The 22,217-nt window shown below is 25.2% G+C and overlaps 2 protein-coding genes across 3 annotated transcripts in view; both read right to left on the bottom strand.

Moving 5' to 3' along the window:
• LOC100214254 (outer dynein arm-docking complex subunit 2) overlaps positions 1–2,924 on the bottom strand; it is a 49,848-nt gene extending 46,924 nt beyond the window's left edge. Inside the window, exons 1-2 of the mRNA XM_065813101.1 lie at positions 2,815–2,924; positions 2,504–2,570 (exon numbers count right to left, since the gene is read on the bottom strand). Coding sequence (XP_065669173.1) covers positions 2,504–2,570; positions 2,815–2,825 — 78 coding nt within the window. The 5' untranslated portion in view covers positions 2,826–2,924. The remainder of the gene's footprint in view (positions 1–2,503; positions 2,571–2,814) is intronic.
• A 1,341-nt stretch (positions 2,925–4,265) lies between these two features.
• Positions 4,266–20,458, bottom strand: LOC100200563 (testican-2). Of its 2 annotated transcripts, XM_065813099.1 has the most exons (8): positions 20,194–20,458; positions 17,331–17,481; positions 13,204–13,319; positions 9,938–10,019; positions 9,654–9,818; positions 6,323–6,559; positions 5,471–5,689; positions 4,266–4,531 (listed from the first exon to the last, which is right to left on the bottom strand). In XM_065813099.1, exons 1-8 carry the CDS (start codon positions 20,254–20,256, stop codon positions 4,488–4,490), a joined length of 1,077 nt encoding a protein of 358 aa, XP_065669171.1. In that variant the 5' UTR covers positions 20,257–20,458; the 3' UTR covers positions 4,266–4,487. The 2 variants fall into 2 exon arrangements, with proteins under 2 accessions (XP_065669171.1, XP_065669172.1); XM_065813100.1 differs by lacking the exon at positions 20,194–20,458 and having other exon boundaries at positions 13,204–13,360; positions 17,331–17,483.
• Positions 20,459–22,217: the final 1,759 nt, after the last annotated feature.

The following is a 22,217-nucleotide window of genomic DNA, read 5'->3' as shown; positions in this document are numbered from 1 at the left end:
TCTAGAGTTTATATCTAGAGTATATTTGTTTATACAATTTAAAAATATTATATATAACACTTTTTATTAATTATAATAAAATTTGTTCATTTATTAAACAATCATTAGAATTAATTAGTAACTCCACTTATTCTCAGATAATTGTTGAGGCCAAAATAAAAACCATTTATCATTTAGGCGACTCTTAGCCATAAGTGATTTAAAGAAATTTGAAAAGATTGAGCAATTCTACCCAATAAGAGGGCACTCCTTCCTACCATGTAATAAGGATTTTAGCATAATAATGCAAGAATTATAGCGACACAATAGACTGTACAAAGTAAACCTAGTATGCGACTTTATTAGAACATCCTGCAAAAATGATAAATTTGTGGTACAAAAAGTGCAGTCTTCTCCGTTTAGCCAGCGTTCAAGTCTTTTTGCACTTGCCCACACGCTCACAAAAACTTTGGTGAATGCAATAAAAAGCATTTGCCAAAAAAATTAAAGCATTTTGTTTTAAATTGCAACAAAAAATTTTTTGTTTATTTGTTCAACTTTTATGAAAAATGCTTTTTTTCACTAGTTTTTTTCTTAATTATTTTATCTAGTATTTATTCAAAGCATTTTTTTCGCTATTTTTATTTTAATTTAAACAGCAGAAAAAAATGAATTTTTAAAATCGCGCAGGCTAACTTAAAAAAGACCAGACTGCCAGCACTTTTTTGTGCGCTGGCATTAAACTTCAAACTGAGAAGACTAGACACAGTGGCCGCAATTTTAAAAATTGCGGCCACCGTGTCTAGTCTTCTCACCGTGAAACCAAACAGAAGCAAGTTAAAAAGGACAAAAAAGAGTACTTTCAATACGCAAGTTCATGCACTGTACATATGATATAAAATTTCCATATAAGGTTATTAGCCAATTTTTCATCAATTCTATAATGAATCATAGCTTTTCCTTTAGAGCAACAGGTGCCCAAACATATTTTCCAAGTAAAGAAGCTTACCCTGCAGGAAAAGTACCAATAAAAATTAAAAAAAAGACAAATATAAAAAAACTACAACCCTACATTCCAGTAGAGTTTGAAGACTTGTATGCTAAAACTAATGTGGCCAAAAACTAAAGTTGATGAAGTTGGAAATAAAGTTTTCGTTGCTCCTATTGCTTATCTCAGACTAAAGAGATTTATTTAAAAATAGTACATATTTCTAAAATTAGTTCTTTATATATAGGAGTGTATGTAAATATTGATTTCTTTGTGGTTTAAGTAAATAACATTATAAAACACGCTTATCCGCCTTTTTATTTAAATTATGCTAAAAGGTGATAAGTCAAACAACTATAATGACTTTTTTTCATATGAAAGCATTGTAAATGTTATTAATCAAGTGTGTTTCATAATAACTGGAGTAATAAAGAATTCATATACAGAAAATTACATCTTTTTGATTAAAAATGAAGATAACGCAAAGTTTTATTTAGTTTTCTCAAAACTGTGTGTTGTTGACTACTCCCCTTTTAACACGAGTCAATTCAATTAAGGGGTCATCCATAAATTTTGTCACGCTATAGGGGGTAGGCAATTTTTCGACGAATTGTTATGAGAGGGAGGGGGTCTTGATTTTGTGACGCAACATTTTTTTTTTTTTAATTTTAAATCTAGAGAGACTTTCTTTTAATTAAAAGAGTATTTGACCAAACCAAAACCCTCAGTTGATGTATCTACATGTTGATTGCAAAATCAACTACGCATAAATTTTACTTAGTCGATGTGTGCACTCCTCAAAAAATGTCAAAAACTGCGTGACATAATTTATGGACACCCCTAATAGTGTTATAAATCTACATAAAAACATATAAACAACTCATGAGTTATTAATTATTAATTATTTATAATTATGAATTAGTCCAAATAAAAGCATGATATAAGCAATTAATAGCATTACTTATATAAATAAAGATTTTATAAAAAATATCAGAAAAGAATTATGATCAAAATATCTTGTAAAAATGCACTTTTTTCATTTTTAGTTAAAACATTTCAATTGCCATGCAGTAAATTATAAAATAATATTTATTTTTATAAAATGGTTATTAATTATATATATAAGTAATTATATATATTATTTCTAAAATTTTTATATTATTTCACTTCATTTGAGACCCAATAAGACATCATTTTTGAAAAAAAAATTTTAGTTAATAGTTGGGACTCATTAAATGTCTTGGAGGCACCCCTAAAAAGATTTTTTATTCAAAAAACTTTTAAATCCTGTGTTATTTTATCATATAGAACATATAAGGGTGCATGCTGCAGATATTTTTCAATATATATATATATATATATATATATATATATATATATATATATATATATATATATATATATATATATATATATATATTTAATATGCTGTTTAATTATTTTAGAATTTAAACTTTAGACTAGATTGACAAATTATTCTGAACAATGGTAAAGGGATCATCAAAATACAGTCAGAACAGAATAAAATATAAACACCTTGTCATGCTCAATTTCTTCTACATCAGATTGAGAGTCATCTGACATCATATACAATGAACTCGAACTAAATTGATATTAAAGTATTAAAAAATTTAAAATCAAACCAAAAAAATAGTTTAAAAAGAAAATAAGAAAATATTTCTATAACAAAATTGTATAGGCTTATACAATTGAATTGCTTTCATATGATTATATAAACTACTACACTTATTTTCAAATAAAATTTTTGTAAATAAAATAAAGTGAACAACTTTGTTGCTTTCACATAGATTATTTCCCTCAAAAGAATATTTGTTCATAATTTTTACCTTCTACTCATTACTGCAATAACCTGTGTTTACCTCCAAGTAGAACTAGAAAAAAATATGGCTGCAAAATAAAAACATGGTTTCAAAATAAAAATATGGTTACAAAAAATAAATGATTAAAAATTATGATTTGATTTCATTTATAATTAAAATTTCTATTAACAAATTTAATAATTTAAGTATTAATAAGATATAAATAATATATAATATTAACACAACTTTAATTTTTTTTTGAAAAAAACAAACAGAGCTCATTAAACCTCTAGATTCTACAGATAAGATAAAGATTTCAATATAAATATATATAACTATAAATATTATATATATATATATATATATATATATATATATATATATATATATATATATATATATATATATATATATATATATATACATATATATATACATATACATAATATTATATAATATTATAATTCTATATGTAATTATAATATATTATAATTTTGTTTGATTTTTTTTTAAACTTAAAAAAAATCAAACAGTATCTCAGAAATTTTAAATATAAAAGACTTATATTTTAAATAAAATTTAAAATATAGTTTAAAAATTCTTTAAAAATTTTTAACTTTTAAAAATGTTTATTAACTTCTTTGAAATGTTTATTAAATGTTGAAAGTACCTATTATGGATATCCTGGCAATTCACCCTATGTAACAAATATTTCCAAATGTAAAAAATCCCTGCAAACTTGTTTAATACAACAAATTTGTTTTAAATAATAGTCTTAAAGAATATATTGTAAATACTTGGCTTAATACTCCATCTGATATTCGTCACGTTGTCTAAGGTTAGCCCTCCATTTCTTTTCTTTTTTTTTAATAGATATTAAAAGGCTTCAAGAAGACCTAACTGTCTTACCACATAGCATCACAGAGGAGAATTTAACCAGAAAGTTTATGTCTCCTCCCTTGTAATGAACTAAAACATTGGTACAATAAAAATTATAAAGCACAAAAAAGACAAAAACATTTGAGGAAAATATTTTTTCAAAACTAAAAAAATGACTTAAAAAAATCTTTACAATATATGATGAAACATTTTACAGTAAGTTTAAATAAATTTTACAGCAAGTTTAAATAAACTAATAAAATAAATATGAAATCACACAAATAATAATAATAACAATAATATCAATAATGATAAAAATAATAATTATATATCCATATAAATGCACTTGTGAGAGTGTGTGTGTGTGTCTATATATATATATATATATATATATATATATATATATATATATATATATATATATATATATATATATATATATATATATATATATATATATATATATATATATATATATATATATATATATATATATATATATATATATATATATATATATATATATATATATATATATATATATATATATATATATATATAAAGAGGGAAAAAAAACGCATAGCAAAAAAAAAAATGTATATAGAAAATCTATATAAAATCAAATTGTACAATACAATTAATACACCTTATATAAAAGGATTACAGTTATATATAGAACTGTAACATATTGAAATGTTTAAAAAAACCATTGTTATTTTAAACGTTTGATTGTAAATTTCAAATAATAATTCAAGTTGGATTTAGTTCAATGAAGCAACATAAAAATCGATGAACCAAAACAAGATTTTATGTGATATGTTTTAATGAACCAAACTCTTTGTTTTCTTGTCATGAATATAATCATCTAAAAAAAAAGATACAAAATCTTAAGATATAAAAATACATAAAAAGAAAGTTATATTATATTATTACAGTAAAAAAACTCTAAAAGTATAAGTATGTATAAGATATAAAATAAGTGGATAACAAAAGCAAGACACATGCTTTGAAAAGTATGTGTCTTGCTAATTTATGATCAGCTCAGTAAAAATAGATAAAAGACATTTAATTTCTTCACGAGGAACTGAATTTAAAACACTTATTTTCTACATGAAAAGCAAAACTATCAAGTCATGATAGCTAAAAAAGAAAAAAACATTAAATTTTTTGTTTTTTTATTTAGAATAATTTTTATGCTTTCATTTTTCAGATTGTTTTTAAAAAAAGTTAAGTTTTCATTTTTTATTCTTCTTTTAATTTAGAATAGCCTAAAAAGCTCTCATTAAAACATTCTGATAAAAAATCAGTCAAGCAATAAGTTATTAAACCTAATAAAAAAAAAACTAAAACTAAAAAAAAATGATATATACTTCAATAACAACAAAAAAATTTTTTTTAATACAATTAGTTTGTGGTACATACAAACTACATGTAGTGTTGTAGTGGTAAAGCGTTCTCTTGATAGACGAGAAGCTTTGAGTTTAATCCCCACCTCGTCCCTGGTAGTACCGCACTCACTTTGTTTCCTTAAGCAGCGACCTTGTTTGTCAGAGTTCATGTTTCTGTGTTAAAGAATTGAGGGAGGGTTGTAAGCACAATAAAGTGACCTCCTCAACTGTAGTGGTTATGTTGGCCTTGAGGAGGCAAATAATAACAACAACAAAAAAGTTTGAAACTGAATTTGACTCTTACTATTACTCACTTACTATTATAAAACAAATTTTACAATTACAATTACAATTATAAAAAATAGTATTATAAAAATATATATTAAAATTAGTGTTAAAAACTCTTTCACACTAACCACAATTAAAATCATCTGTATCCATTCTACCCCTTGTTCCAGGATATTCAGTACCATTTCGATTTACACACCAACATTGTTTTTGTGACTCGTTGCATTGTTTAGGCAAAAAAAAACCATCTTCATCACAACGAGGAACATAGAAACTAGGTACAGGCTTAGGCTCTCCTCTTACTAAAATAATTGGTACTGCCATCATTGCACTAGTGCAAGGTGGAGCTAAAAACATAAATATAACCAATTTATCAAAACTAAAACAATCTCAAGAACTATTGTATAAAAAAAATATTCACATTATGTGACCTGCACATCAGACACAGCATCATTAGCCTATGAACTTTAGCAATTGAAAAAAAATATATCCAAAAAGATTTTGCATTTAAAAATTTAGAATCTTATACTCTTAAGAAATTTTAAAGAAAATTTAGAATCTTATTCTCATTTTATTTTAGAATTTTTTTGTTTTGTTATTATTTACGTTATTAGTTTTTTATTATAAGTGTGTGTGCATTTATATATATATATATATATATATATATATATATATATATATATATATATATATATATATATATATATATATATATATATATATGTATACATATATACATACATACATACATACATACATACATACATACATACATACATACATACATACATACATACATACATACATACATATATATATATATATATATATATATATATAAATATATATATATATATATATATATATATATATATATATATATATATATATATATATATATATATATATATATATATATATATATATATATATATATATATATAAGTTCATGATATACATTAATATATAAATTTCATTACTATAACAAAGGCATCTGCAGAATTCTTTCATAACAACCAAGCCATCACTGTTATTATCACACTCATGCAAAAAAGATTTTATACATTCTTCATTATCCATAATTAGTATTTCCTCCAATTCTTTAGAAGAAAGCTCCATGTTGTTATTGATATCTAAGTGATTAAACATCCATTGCACTGGAAGCAAACAATCTTGGTTATATTGCTGTTTGTGAGGAGAACAACTGAGAGAGCTGTCTAAGAATAAAGAACTTTATATAAAATAACAAATAACAAACAAAAACAAATAAGTTAGTAAAATGCTTGTTTTGGAGCATTTTTATCAGTCTCCATTTTTATCTCTGACCCATTGAGTAAGACCTTAATTTAACATATAAACCTGGAAACAAATAGGAAACTTTTTTAAAATAAAGAGTGCAGATAATGAGCAATTGATTATGGTCAATTCATTTAACAAATAAAAAATATCTCATCAATATCAGTAGAGTGGGATAACAGGGATGATACCACCTACTAGGGATGTTCTAAAAAGAGCTATAGAGAATATGACTAAAACTACATAACCATAATACCAAAAAGTAAAAAAATCTCATATTTTTACTTTTTTAAATGTTTGTTAATGAAATTTAAATACTGTGTAACTAAAAGTCCAAAAAAATTAAGAAACTCTTCAACTCCTAAATTCAGGTAAAAATAATATCTGGTTCTTAACCCAGAACTTCATTTTAGGATTTACCATCAATGCAGGGTTGCTGGCTTAAAAAGAGTAAATAATGTATCAGGACTTGTTTTAAACAAAAAATGCTTAACACATTAGCTTAATGTGAATTTGATGTCATAAAATTCTCTTAATTTTTTTTATTTTTTAAAGACGTTAACTTTTTAAAATTACTGCAATAATATTAATTACCGCAAAACGAGTTAAATATTATTTAATTCATTTTTTATTATTACTATTAGGAAATGTTTATTTTCCTTTTTTTTTTTTACATTAAATAATTAAATTTAATATTATATCAAAAAAATTTTTTGATATAAACAAATTGTTTTTCTCGGCATTTGTATGAATGAATTAAAATATGTTAAACTTTTTAAAATTATTATTTCTTAAATAATCATTTTAAAAACTTACAACTAAAAATGATTTTTTATTTAAAAAAAATTAACAAATAAAAAAATTACGCTAATTTATCTACTTTAATTTTTAAAAGTTAATTATTTTATTAGAGAACATTTAGAACACATTTATTTAAAATTTAATTTTGAGTAAAAAAAATGTTTAGGAAGGAAAACCGAAAAAACAATTGTGATAAAAATGAGCAAATTTTTTTTTAAGAATAAATAAAATTTAAATAATGAAAATATTTTTAATATATTTTTTAAATATTGCAAATATTTAGTAATATTTTTAAATAAATTTGACAGTTAAGTTAAACCCAAGCAATAACTTTAATTTTTATAAACTTAAACATATATATATTTTTTAACCAAAATTAATATATATATATATATACATATATATATATATATATATATATATATATATATATATATATATATATATATATATATATATTTATATATATATATATATTTATATATATATACAACCCACAGAATTAGAAAAAAATCCGCAATAATTTGCCAACCTCAATCTTTTAGAGGTCAGCATCAGGTCGGCAAAAATAATTTGATACAAAGGCCTTACCATAAAACATAGAAACAAGGTCAGCAATTTTTTGCCGACCTCAAACTTTTTCAGGTCGGCAGTTTGGTCGGTATTGCCGAATGCCGACCCTAATTCTGAGGGTTGTATAAATATATGTACATATATATATATACATGTATATACATACATATATATATATATACATATATATATATATATATATATATATATATATATATATATATATATATATATATATATATATATTAAATCAAAATTAAATTATATTTTTTATCAAAAAAAAACTATATATTTTTTTATCAAAAGAAAATTATATACTTTTATTAAATTAGTTTTAAATTAAATAATATATTTTTTATCAGAATTAAATTATATTACAATGATCTTTGCTTCAAGCTTAAAGTATAGTGTTTTTCAAGCGAAAAAATCTATCATTACTATAAAAAAATATATATTTATAAATTATTTACTATTATATAGAAATTTAAGTAAATTTTTTCTAATGCAATCAAAAGTTGCATAAATATTCTTGTGCTCACAAGATGATAAATAAAAGTTTTTAATTTATATATTTCTTTTATGGGTTGTTTTTTCTATGTTCCGTTTAATGACTTCATGTAAAAAAAAAATTTTTGTTAACTATAAACAATTTTGTTTTCTGTTACTAAATATTTTGATAAAATAGTTAGAAATTAAGTTTTCATAGTTTTTAATATTATTTGAGTTTTTATCATCAGTAAATAGTGCTTATATCGAATTTAATGTAATTCAAACTTTTGTAACAAACTTTTAAACATAATCATCATTCAAATGTTTTCAATAAGGTTTTTAAAAAAGTTTTTAATAAAGTTAATTATTTTTTTTATCTTACTGCTTATAAAACTATTTAAAAGTTAAAAAATGATAAAAGGTTGCTTAATGGAAATCGCTCTAGGCATACGTAATGTGTACGTAAATTGCCAGCAGTTTAACGCTTTAAAGCAAGGCCTGATTCAATGTATTTCCCTGAGAGTATATGAAAAACACAAATTTTACAAAATTATACAAAAACAAAAAACAATACATCATAAGAATAAAAAATTAAATAAATACTTTTTTCATTGTTTATAGCAAAAATTTGTGACAAAATGATGAAAGATTTTCTTTGGTTTTAAATTTATACTTTGTTTAAATATCTAGGTTTCAAATACTCACTACACGCAAAACAGGAGTTATTTGTTCTAAATTACAAAACTCTACAAATTTTACATAAGTTGTATAAACTAAGCAAAAATTTTCCTGAGTTTCTCAAGTTTTAAATGAGTTTTTTTTTAAAGCTATTATAATTCAGGCTTACTCAGTGTGAACCCTGCGTGACCATCATTATTGATTTATTGAGACCTCAATAATCCAAATAATACACTATTGTTCATGCATAAAATTGATACTGTGCTACTATTCATGTAAATCAAAAATTAGAATTTTGAGTCTCTATGATTATTTTGTTCCTTCACAACCAATAAATTTATTTTAAATTTATTGGTAGTTAAGTTGAAAAAAAAAATTATGTTTTACCAATACACTTTAAAATTTCGGTATTGATCTATTATTATTAAAAATATGAGTTATTAAAAAATACTTAATTTGTTTTTAAATACTTACATATAGACTTTAATTTGGCTTGAATAAAATCTAATTCTTTCAAAGCTTCATCACCTTTTGTACCATTTTCACGAATTATTCTCTCTTTTTCGTTACTCTTTATTATGTGAAACCATTCAATGAGCTGATGAGGTAACTCTATCAGCTTACTTTTGGGGCATTTTTCTGAACGTAAAATATTTAAAACATCTGAAAGCAATTTTTCTTTTTCAAACAAATATGCTTTTTAAATAACATAAGTATAAAACAAAAATTAAATTTGGAGAATAAAAAAACTTAAATACCTTTAGGGCTTAATGCAATCTTATTAATAGTATCTTGTTGAACGAATTCTTGTATAATATTTCTTGCTTCATTATTTTCATTCTAGACATATATGCATATAATTTTAAAAATATTCTTTATACAATTCTAACAGTTTATATTAATATCAGTTTATACTAACAGCAGTTTATACTAACAGCAGTTTATACTAACATCAGTTTATACTAACATCAGTTTATACTAACATCAGTTTGTACTAACATCAGTTTATACTAACATCAGTTTATACTAACATCAGAGCCTTATGATGCAAACAATTTAAAGTTTTCTGCATAACTAAAACTCACAATTTTGACTTTCAACAATCAACAAGTAGATATGTTTTATTTTATCTGGTAAAACATTCACAATTTTTGTTATTAATATTTTGCATTTTAATTAGTATATTTTTTTAGATATATTAGGGATATTAGGGATGTGACTTTTTAGTATAGGGATATATTTAGATATATTAGATTTATTAGGGATGTGACTTTTTAGTAACTCCAGTTTCCAATGTAAAAAAACAGGTAAACTTTGGTTTGAAAGTAACTGAAAAGTCATTGGTGTTATTTAATTTTTGAAAAAGGTTACCCACCATGACCCTTGATTACACACTGGCTCCCATATATCAGTGAATTTTTTTTCTTTAAAAGAATACCACTCTGGGTCTCAAAAGAGCCAGAAATTCATAGAAATTTCAGAAATAATAATGGTTTCAAATAAAAATGCTTAAATTTTATATACAAAGAACCATTCTTACCTAAAATTTGAAAAGGTCATTTTTTATGACATTTCATTTGCAATATATATTTTTTAATGTTTCAGTAGAAAAGATTATAAATTTTAAAATCACTATAAAATTCTGGTTCTTTATAGACCCAGGTTACTTTTGAAGAAAAATTCACTGATATATGGGAGTCAGTGTGTAATCAAGGGTCATTATGGGTGACCTTTTTCAAAAATTAAATAAAACTAACAACTTTTCAGTTACATTCAAATTAAAGTTCATCTGTTTTTTAAATTGGAAACTAGAGATACCAAAAATTTACCAAAAAGTCACATCCCTATTGTTCATGTATGTTGTTGTTGTTGTTGTTGTTCTGTTTGCTCTATTGTTAAAAAATAAGAATTGTAATAAGCTTTAAAAAAAAAAGACTTATTTAGATTAAAATAGTAGTATAAAAAGTTTCTTTTAATAATAATTGTTTTGATCATTATTTCTTTATTTTTCATTTAAAGGATTTTCGAAGTAGTGTGGTACCATTTAATCTGTTATTAACTAACTCTCTTATAAATAAAATTTGCATGAGCTTTTAAGCTTGAACTCTTAAAGCTTGAAATTTTATAGTGCAATTAAATTTCTATGGGTTTTGAATGCTCTTTTGACAAAACAAAAATCTCTTTAAGAACTGAGTACATTCACAAAGCATGACTGTCTGGCTGCATTAAATGTTTAAACACAACAAAAAACTGTCAAACTTTTGTCAAAACTCAATTTTCATATTTTCAAGCAAATCTTCTTGAAATCTTATAAACTTTGTTTATAAGATGCCTACAACTGTTTCCATTGAATTTTATACATTAGTAGTCTATAGATTTTCATTTTTTTTTTAAACACTTTCGCTTCCAACAAGGCTGCAAGCAACCACTAATTAAAGTTGGAAGTTATTGGAAGAGAAAAGATGAAGATTGTAGAGCAAGATAACGATTGACGGACAACTTAAAGGATTGCAAATTATTTGAATCAAGAAAGCAAGATCAAGGAAGCGAATTCCAAAGAACAAATGTTCGAGGAAAAAAACTAGATAAGTGTTTTTGGAGCACTTAAAAACAGTCACAGAAAAAGGATGAGACTTGATTGAATGACGAGTAACACAAATGAATTTTAGTAAATGGCACAAGAGATGCTAGCTCTTTAGAGCAGTGCCCATTATAGTATTTGTAGAAAAGAGAAAGAGAAGCAACATTATGATGATGTGATAATGGTTGGAGGTTGGCTGCAAGAGCAGGTCCAATTATGTTTACAATGCGTTTTAGCACTTTGTCTAAAAGAGAAAGGGCATCATTAGAAGATCCGCCCCAGATATGGCAACAGTATTCCATACAAGGCCGGATTTGAGATTTATAGAGATAGAGAATAGAATCCGAAGTAAGAAAGTATCGAGCTCGATAAAGAGATGCAAACTTAGCAGATATTACATTAGTTTGATCAGGCAGTAGTTTTAAGATTATTTAAAAAGGTTGTTTTTGAATATTTCAGATCATTTAAAATGGTTGTTTTTGCATATTTAATATCATTTAAAAAAGGTTGTTTTTGCATATTTAAGATCATTTAAAAAGGTTGTTTTTGCATATTTAAAATCATTTTAAAAGGTTGTTTTTGCATATTTAGGATCATTTAAAAAGGTTATTTTTGCATAATTAAGATTATTTAAAAGTTGTTTTTGCATATTTAGGATCATTTAAAAAGGTTGTTTTTGCATAATTAAGATCATTTAGACAGAAAGGAAAGAAAAAAATACCATTGAAATGTTTAAGCATTTCCTTTACATCTTAATTTGATTTTTCAAAATCAAAAAGAAAAAGTTATAAAAATGCTGAAGTTAAATCAAATTACATTATTTCAAAATAACAGAAATAACTTTTTTTTAAATAACTTTTCAAAATAACTTTTTTTAGGATTTTGTGACTTTTAAATAGAATATAAGCTCAACATCTTAAGTTTATTGAAATTACAATTATTAAATATCCTTCAAACTAAAAATTTTTATAAATAAAAAATTTTCTTTATTCACTTTAAACCAGATAAATACTGATAAAATGTGACAAAAAAAATTTTTTTAAGCCCCAGCCAGTCAACCCTGCCAATTTGACTATTTGAAAATTTTGCTAAAAATACTAAAATAGCCATAATATAAATTATGACTTTATGTTGTTAAAGTCACTTAGATTATTACATTGTAGTTAAAAAAATTATTCTATTGTAGTTGTATAAATTATTACATTGTGGTTGTATAAACTATTATATTATTATAGTGTAGCTAAATAAATTATAGTTGTATAAATTATTACATTGTAACTACTAATTACTACATAAATTAATTAAGTACATAAATTATTACATTGTAAAAAAAAAAATTTACAATTAAATGGATATAATATTTTGCAGTATTTAATTAACCATGTTACTTTTGTTTAACTTAAACATTATTCATATAAACAAATATTTATATTAAATACTTACAATTCCTTCATGTTCGTATTTTTCTCGCTTGAGATGTTCATCAAGTTGATAATTAGTTCGCATATCCTTTAGTTTGTGTAATGTAGATGGATCCAATTTAAGAATTTCACTTGGATCTTGCATAAAAGGAAAATAACAAATTAACCATTTTCACCTCCTAAAAATGTTCCATATTTATTCACTAACTTTTATAAGGTAATATTGTAATAAATAAATATTTTAAATTGCTCACTAACAATTTAAATAATTGTTCAAACTTTTTTAAGTTATCTTATATAAGTTACTGAAAAATTATGGCAGGTAACATTTTTTTGAAGGTAAAAATTTTATTTCTATTGTTCACTATATCTTATAAGGTATTTTTTATAATAAATAAAATATGCTAATTAAAAAATACAACACAAAAATATACTAAAGAAATCGATAGTCAGAATAAAATTTGTGATGTACAATAGGGGTTGACTTTTCGATTTTTTCACTTAAAAATGAATGGGTATACTTTTAAAAGCTGACATTATTAAATTTGTTTATAAAAATACATGCTTTTAGATCTTTGGTAGCAAAAACATCCCCGTAGAAACGTTTTTTTTTTTAACAAGCTAAAAAGGTAATCTTTTTTACGTTTTTTATACATTTTTTATTGTTTTGCATGATACAAATAATGGTAATATATATATATATATATATATATAATTTTATGTATAAATTGTTTAAATTCATCAAATACTAATTGCTTCTGCAAGTATCATCTTTAATTGTTGTTTGCTATCAAAATAAGCATGTTGAAATCAAGGTGATTATTTTGTGTTTACTAAAATCTACAATTAATATAATTAAAATAAGTTATTTATGTGTGCTTAAAATGTAAAATAGATTTAATTTCAAGCTTCATATGTAACTTACAATCATAATTAACGCATACTTTATATTTTAGAAATGTCAAGAATAAGCTCACAGATAGCTGAAAAACCTGAAAATCTAGTCCACTTTGAGAAATCAAAATCAACAAGATCTCACAGTTTTAGAACCACTTGATAATTTGAATAAAATGCTAAAAGCTTATTCTGTTATTGGTCGGTTTATTTGCTTATCAAATTTAGAAAAGTCAGTTTATTTGAGATGTAAAAGAGTTGGCGCAGAATTATCTGATTTATGGCTCAAGCTTAGTTTACCAAAAAAAAATGAAAGGTCTATAACAAAAAAAGTGGAAATTCTCATTAACAAATATCATTCAGTTCAAAAATCTAAACAATGTCTTGAAGAAAAGTTATTTATTTGATGTAAGTAAATGGTAACTGGCTTAGCAACAAAGACAAAACATTTTATTTCTTACAAGTGGATACTAATGGTCAAGTTGGTTATTGTACATCAAAAACTGTTAAAGTACATCCGTATAAGGCTGGCAGGAAGATACCTAGCATACCTGAAACAGATACAGTAGAGGTCAGTGACAACAATGAAGAAGGCAATGAACAAAATGATGAACAAGATTCTAAATATATTCCTCCAGACAAAAAAGTTAGAAAATATGAGAACACCACTGTGGCTGGTAATTTAGTTAAGAAGTCAAAACTAAGTATTAAGAAATCAGCCGAAGTTTGCAAAACCTTTACATTGACACCACTCTGGGGTTTATAGGGCTGTGCGGCCATGGTGCAGTGGTTAGAGCGCTTGCTTTATAAGCAGGAGATTCAGGTTCGAAACGAGCTCTGGATATATTCTGGTGTCACGGTAAGGAAGAAGGCATGAACTTTCTAGTTAAATGCACTTCAGCGGTGCCCATTGACAAGACCGTTAGGGCTTCTTGGGGCACCTAAAAATAAAAATAATAATTAAAAAAAAAAAAAGAGCTACAATGTCAGCAGCTAGAAAAAATGGAAAAGCACATGATAAGAAATTTAAAAATGAGAATTGGATGTTGCATTTTGTCGGTAAAAGAATGTCAGAGAAGGAGTATTAAGCCTTGGTTTCAAAAATGCAGAAAAGAAGGTGAAACTAGCCATTTTAAAACTAGATGATAGGAAAGAAATTTACTGTGGAACAGTTGAAGTGTTGGAAAAATTTCAAAGTATTGAAGTTATAATATCTGATACTAAAAGTGTGAATACTGGGAGTAGAAATGGAGTTGTGATTCAACTTCAAAGAGAATTTGAAAGAAAAAATCTTGAACCATTTCAATTTATTAGTTGTCAGCATCATGTGTTGGACACAATTATGAAACATACTATGAATGAAATTCTTAACGAAGGAGTGTCAAAATTGCCAGAATTACATTACAAATTTATAGAAAATCTGCAAAAAATTACGAAAATTTGAAGTCAAGCTTCAAGCAAGGTGAACAAATTTGTAAAGTGAAGACTAATGAATGGAAAGACAACATGGAGTTTTTGTTTGAGTTGGAACAAAGTTACCGATACATGAAGGTTAATTGCAGCTTTACAGCTATAAACTTCATAAGTCTGCCATCGTTGCACAATGCAAGATGGAATTCAAGAGCAACCTATGCCCTTCTGGCTTTTATTTTAACTGAATCGGATAATAATCAATTGTGCTTGATTTGCGACTTCATTGCATCAACTTGGTCTGATATATGGTTTTCTGACATGCAATGCTCAGAACATGATTTTAAAAATTTAGAACAAGCAATAACTTCAACTTCAGCCATGAAGACCTTAAAAAGATTTTGGTCACAGGAGCCCAGCAGAATACAAGGAATTCAGAGATTCAATATTTGTGTTGAAAGAGTCATAAAAGATATGCAAGAAATTCATGCAAGAGATATAGACAAAATGAACTACAGATTTATTCTGCAAAACAACTTTTAAATTGTATCTTGTTTAATTGAAAGTTATTTTGTCAAAATAAATTGTTATTTATCTGCTAATTTGTCAATTTTTGTGTATTCCTCAAACAAAAACATATTTTTTTAATTACGAGAAACGTTTTTGTAACTTGAGTCAATAGAACTTTTAAAATTGGTATTCTAATGTAGAATGTCATATTTTAGCACTATACCCAAGTATAGTTGTGAAAAAGTCAACCCCCTAATGTACAATCCTTACATCACTAATTTTTGGCAGATGCAGATATTGATGGACAAAAAAAGGCTGATACCGATGCCGATTAATTAACCAATTATAAGAATAATCAATAATATAAAATTAAATATTTCAGGTCAGGTCAAAATCAAGGTTAGGTCAGGTCAGTAATCAGTAAGACAAAGTTATACTTTAGCCAAAAACGTTATGAGATTTTAATTGCTTTAAAAAAGCAGCCGATCTTGAACATGATTTCTCTTCTAAAATAGTACGGTACTCCCGTTTTCTTACTCCTCTTTCCATTCTATAGTTAAATAAATCTCTTATTTATCTTTGTATGAAATACTGTTGTCATATTTTGGCTGGTCCTTCTAATTATGCTCATTTTCTTTTTCAGACATAATCCAAAAACACATTGTAAATGTAGTTAGACCTGCTCTGGCACCCAAGCCTGTGTTTCTGTCCCATTTTTCATATGGCTGCATCTTTTTCTATTTTCTATAACTACTACCATGGTCAGTGTTCAAGCAATATAATTTTTCCAGCATAACTAATAGACATGTATAAATGCGATATCCAGGGTATAAAACTGATAATTTTATACTGGATAGATTTTCACAATAACAAACACTAATATAATATTTCTCCTGTCATATTGCAGGTAAGAGTTCTTAGCCATGATGAAAACAATTCAACTAGGAAAAAGGAAATATTTGATACAAAATCTCTACTTAAATGCAGGTGTTTAGAACCTAAAACACCTTACATAATAATTTTCCTAGTAATAGTGTCACAATTAAAATTGCTTGCTCTGCAAAATAAGTAAATATTTGAAAGAACGCTCAGATGTAAAAATGTGTTTTAAATATTTTCTAATGGCATTTTTGTTTAAAAAAATGATAAAATGCAAACAGCCTTAGCCACACAAGTACAAAATAATGGATGTTAAGCTACAAAAAAAAAATACTTTGATGAATACTAAAAAAAGTATAGTTAATATTTTCAATTAACTTTCAAATTTAACCAATAAATAATATCTCAGAAAATACAAAAAAATTTATATTATTTGTTCTAGAAAAATAATTTTACCACATGGACATTTGCCATTGCACTCAAATTTTATTTCTTTGTTTAATAAACAAGATGTTCTCTTTATCATACAAAATGACTCGTATGTAACTCCATCAGAAGCACAAACTTGTTCATCAATTCTGCTTTTAAAGCATGTTTGACAGTTTTGCTAAAACATAATATCAATAGTAAAAGATCCAATAGTCAAGAAAAAGTAAAAGATCTAATAATTGAGAAAACAAAGTTTGATTGAACTGCATAAACAAACAAACAAAAAATTTAAATATTATTATAAAAATATTTATTATCAGGGTGGCCAGACAATTTTTCATTTCATTTTCCCTGACATTTCCTGACTAAAATAAAATCTCTCTGACTTACCTATGTAAATTTAAAAAGGTAGCAATAAAAAAGAAGTAAATAAAACTCATACAACTTTATCCAAATAATAAAAGTTCTCTTAAAAACTGCTTACTTAAAATAATTAAAAATTTTTAAACAAAAAAATAAAATAAAACATGAAGTAAAAAAATTAATTGATTATTAGCAATAAGCAAAAATAAATTGTTGAATTCATTAAAATTCCCTGACTTTTCCATGACCTTTGCAAAACTTATTAAATCCCTGACTTTTCCTGGACTTTTAACATAATCTAGAATTTCCTTGACTTTTCCAGGTTGCTGGCCACCCTGATCATATATAATTTTTATCTAAAACATAAATTATAAAAGCCATAAACAAATTAAAACTTCCAATAAAGATAAAAAATTATTGAGTTACTAAAACTTTTCTTTTTCTATTATTTTTTATAAATTTTAAACACAACTTTTATATATATATATACATACATACATACATACATACATACATACATACATACATACATACATACATACATACATACATACATACATACATACATACATACATACATACATACATACATACATACATACATACATATATATACATACATATATATATACATATATATATATATATATGTACATATATATACATATATATATATATATAAATATATATATATATATATGTATATATTTGTATATATATACATACATATATATATATATATATATATATATATATATATATATATATATATATATATATATATATATATATATATATATATATATATATATATTTATGTATGTATGTATGTATGTATGTATGTATGTATGTATGTATGTATGTATGTATGTATGTATGTATGTATGTATGTATGTATGTATGTATGTATGTATACTGCTTAAAAAGGTGATTAAAACAATCAAATAACATTAATCAGATAAATAAAATTCATGTTTTAATTTTATAAACATTACACAGATTTAGTTAAAATTGAATAGAAAAGTTATTTACTTGTAGAAATAGTTTATATTTTTCTTTAAATATAGTTTTGATGGAACTTATTGCGCCCTTTATTTAGCAGAATGGTTTAGACATACAAAAAGAATAAGAAACGAGGCAGGAAAATCTATGGAACTAGCCAGACAATAACAGATGCCTACAATTCTGTCAAATGTAAGCAGATGTCTGCTAACCAGGAATTCAAGCACTACTAAAAGTGCTTTCCAGCACTAGTACCTCACAATGTTTCTGCCTTTATTGCTGTCAACATCATAGTCATCTGCAGCATCATAAACAGAATTATCATCTTCATCTTCAGCACCTGCAGAAAGACCACAGAAATCATTGTGTTTCAGAAAAGTCATTTAATAAAAATTTTTATCCTAAAAAAACTGCAGCCCAGACTTGCGCAAACTTCTGGGGATGGTAGGTCGGTTAGAACCATCAGGCTTCGATAGAGAGAAAGCCTAACAGGTGATGAATGTTTAAAGGGACTGAGAGAAGAACCAGTAAAAAAAGATGTTCCAAGAAAAAAGACCACAACAAAAAGAAGAAATCTTCCCGGGATGATAAGAAAAGTGATGAAGATAATGACACTGTGTTTAAAGTGTGGTATTAAAAGAGGTCAAAGAGAACACTTTATTTCAAAAAGAGAAAAGAAAATCTTTGAAAACATGGGGCTTTATATATATATATATATATATATATATATATATATATATATATATATATATATATATATATATATATATATATTTATATATATATATATATATATATATATATATATATATATATATATATATATATATATATATGTATAGCTTAGATTATGTCTATCAATATCTACCAATGTTCTACGTCTTAGCATATAGCATTGCTATGGGAGTAGTATGAGAAGATTTACATTTAGAAAAGAAAGTAAAATTGAAAAAGGCACAGATACGGTGCATTTTCTGCCATGAATAACATATAAAATGATGAAAAAGAAAAAAGATAAACAAACCTAAAGACAAAAGCTTTTTGTAGCTAGTAGATAATTGGTTGGAAACTAATCCTTTTAATAAAAAAAAATATATATTTAAGCCAATGTATTTGAATTTACAGGCTAAGTTGGTATTTTTTGTCAGAAAAAGACCAAACTACTGAAAATGCGTAGATTTCAAGATAATATTTGTATCTTTTTGACCATTGAATAATGTTTTGTTGAAGTTTTTAAAAAAGCTTTACTTTCCATTATATGTCTACATGATATTTCTTGTTTTTAGAATATAAGAACACAAATTCTGAAATGTATGCATTAAGTTTTTGGACCCAAAAAACTTTTAAAGAAAGTAAAAGAATAGCGAATTAAAATCTCCACGTATATAAAAGGTAAAGAGTGTGTGACAAAAATGTGTACCACTGTACACATTTAATTCTTGCAGTTCCAAACGTGACATTCATATATTGATACTTAACTTCAAAAAATAAGTGTTTTTAAAACTTAATAAGAAAATAAACTCACTGGTAGACAATGCACACTGTAGAATGTCAAGGATAAGAAAACTGACACTTTTTTAAATAACATATCTAATCGCTAATTGAGTTTTGTTTTGAATGCAACTATTTCCAATAATCGGTTAAGTTTAGAAATTTACGCACTCGTTTTCATTGTAAGTAGTCTCTTACTCGCAGGTATTCTTGTTTTCGCAGTAGCTTGGTTCTCAAAATAACTTAACTTGAACAAAATTTTAGAACGTTTCTTTTACAAAATCATAAGTTTAGGGGGGAGGGAGGTCAAGTAGCTAGCGACAGATGGTTACATAGAAGGGAGTTGGAGAATAAAGACGTCACAATAGTTAAAAATAAACCTTTAAAACTAAACTCTAAATATTTAATTTTGTTTACATACTTAAATCAAAAGCCATTTATTTCCCGATATGTTGCGTCTTAAAAGTTAATCAAATCAATCAAAAAGTTCTGTCCGTTTCTATGACAACAGTTTTCAACCCACAATTGTGGCTTTACGGGTTGTACAACCCGTAAGCACATGTTTATTTGGTGTATGTTCGGCTTCATATTTTTATTTTATGTATATTGACATTGCAAAATCACAATAATAAAGTTGATTAACATTAGTTTTAAGTATGATGCGATAATATAATTATAATATACCCATGGCTACCCCCCCCCCTCCTTAATTAGAAGAGGGAAAATTAAATCTTGGCAATAGCAAAATGCAGTTGTTATAAAGATAATTAAACAAACTTTGGATATACGCTAAAATTACAGTATTATAATAAAAAAAACTGTTCACAAACAAAAAAAAATGCCGATTAGGAGAGAATAGGCTTAATTCTGATTGAAAATGTTAGGTGGGAACAGTACAGACCCGTTGCTCGATAGAGAGCAGAAAATTTGACATAATGAATTTAAAAGAAATTTCTAAAAAAAAAATTGTTCTGTACTTAAATTAATTTTACTGAGGTAACTGAGGAGGTTACTAGAGGCAATTGAGGACTGCATGCATCACTGATAAAGTTCATTTACCCCATTGTACTTGATACGATTTTCAACTAGGGTGTAATTCTTTAGAAACGTGTAGAAATTTATTGAAAGTACTTGAAACTTGACCTTTCTTATAAGTCACGTTCTGGACGACTATCTTTAATCAATGACGATGTTTTTAAGGCATGTTGGAGCGAGATCCTTTTCTAAAAACATCGGAGATATTTTCAAAAGAAAAAGTTTTTCATAGAAAGGCTTAACTTAGCTCAATATTTCAGACCATATTCGAAATATGGGGTTGGTGTGAAAATATGCAAGATAGTGTTACATGAATTATGTCAGAAAAATTTAGATGATCGAGCCAGGGTCGTTCCAAGGGTTGGTGGTGCCCGGGGCAAACGCAGTTGCAACACCCCCCTTCCTTCCATCCAGTAATAGTTGCATATGTAAGCTTTAATACTTACACCACCTACCAATGTACCATAAAGATGAATATATATACTTTCGATTCAAGAATTATAATAAGTTAAAGAAATCAAATAGTTCAAATAATGTAATTCTAAATGAAAACTTAAAATACTGCAAACTGGTAAATAACGGCATTCTTCGAGATTTTCTTAAGGAAAACTGTTAAATAATTTCTCCAAGGTTTAGTTTTTCCGCCTCTTCGTTTTCAATGAAAATTATTGGAAGCAAAATCTTTTTTGCGTCATCGATGTACGTAAGTAGGTTTTAATTAACTCCAACTTGCAGAAACTATATATATATATATATATATATATATATATATATATATATATATATATATATATATATATATGTATATATATATATATATATACATATATATATATATATATATATACATATATATATACATTTATTTATTTTTATACAAAACTACTACCAAAATCCTAAGTAAGAAGTTAATTAAGTTAGTGTATTCTACAATTATACAAATAGAGTGCTCAAAGTTCTTAAAGAGCAGAGCAGTAAAACTTCGAAAAACATTTATCTTTATCATTATTAAAATACTTATAT

This window comes from Hydra vulgaris, chromosome 12, assembly GCF_038396675.1.
Source record: "Hydra vulgaris chromosome 12, alternate assembly HydraT2T_AEP".
NCBI classification, from domain to species: Eukaryota; Metazoa; Cnidaria; class Hydrozoa; order Anthoathecata; family Hydridae; genus Hydra; species Hydra vulgaris.
This window is presented reverse-complemented; position numbering and strand designations above follow the sequence as displayed.

Excerpts from the sequence above, each read along its gene's own strand:
- LOC100200563 (XM_065813099.1), bottom strand. The coding sequence starts at position 20,256 with ATGTTATTTAAAAAAGTGTCAGTTTTCTTATCCTTGACATTCTACAGT. Across the intron at positions 17,482-20,193 it reads ACAGTGTGCATTGTCTACCA|CAAAACTGTCAAACATGCTT; the intron begins GTGAGTTTATTT and ends ATTATGTTTTAG. Across the intron at positions 10,020-13,203 it reads AATACGAACATGAAGGAATT|AATGAAAATAATGAAGCAAG; the intron begins GTAAGTATTTAA and ends ATATATGTCTAG.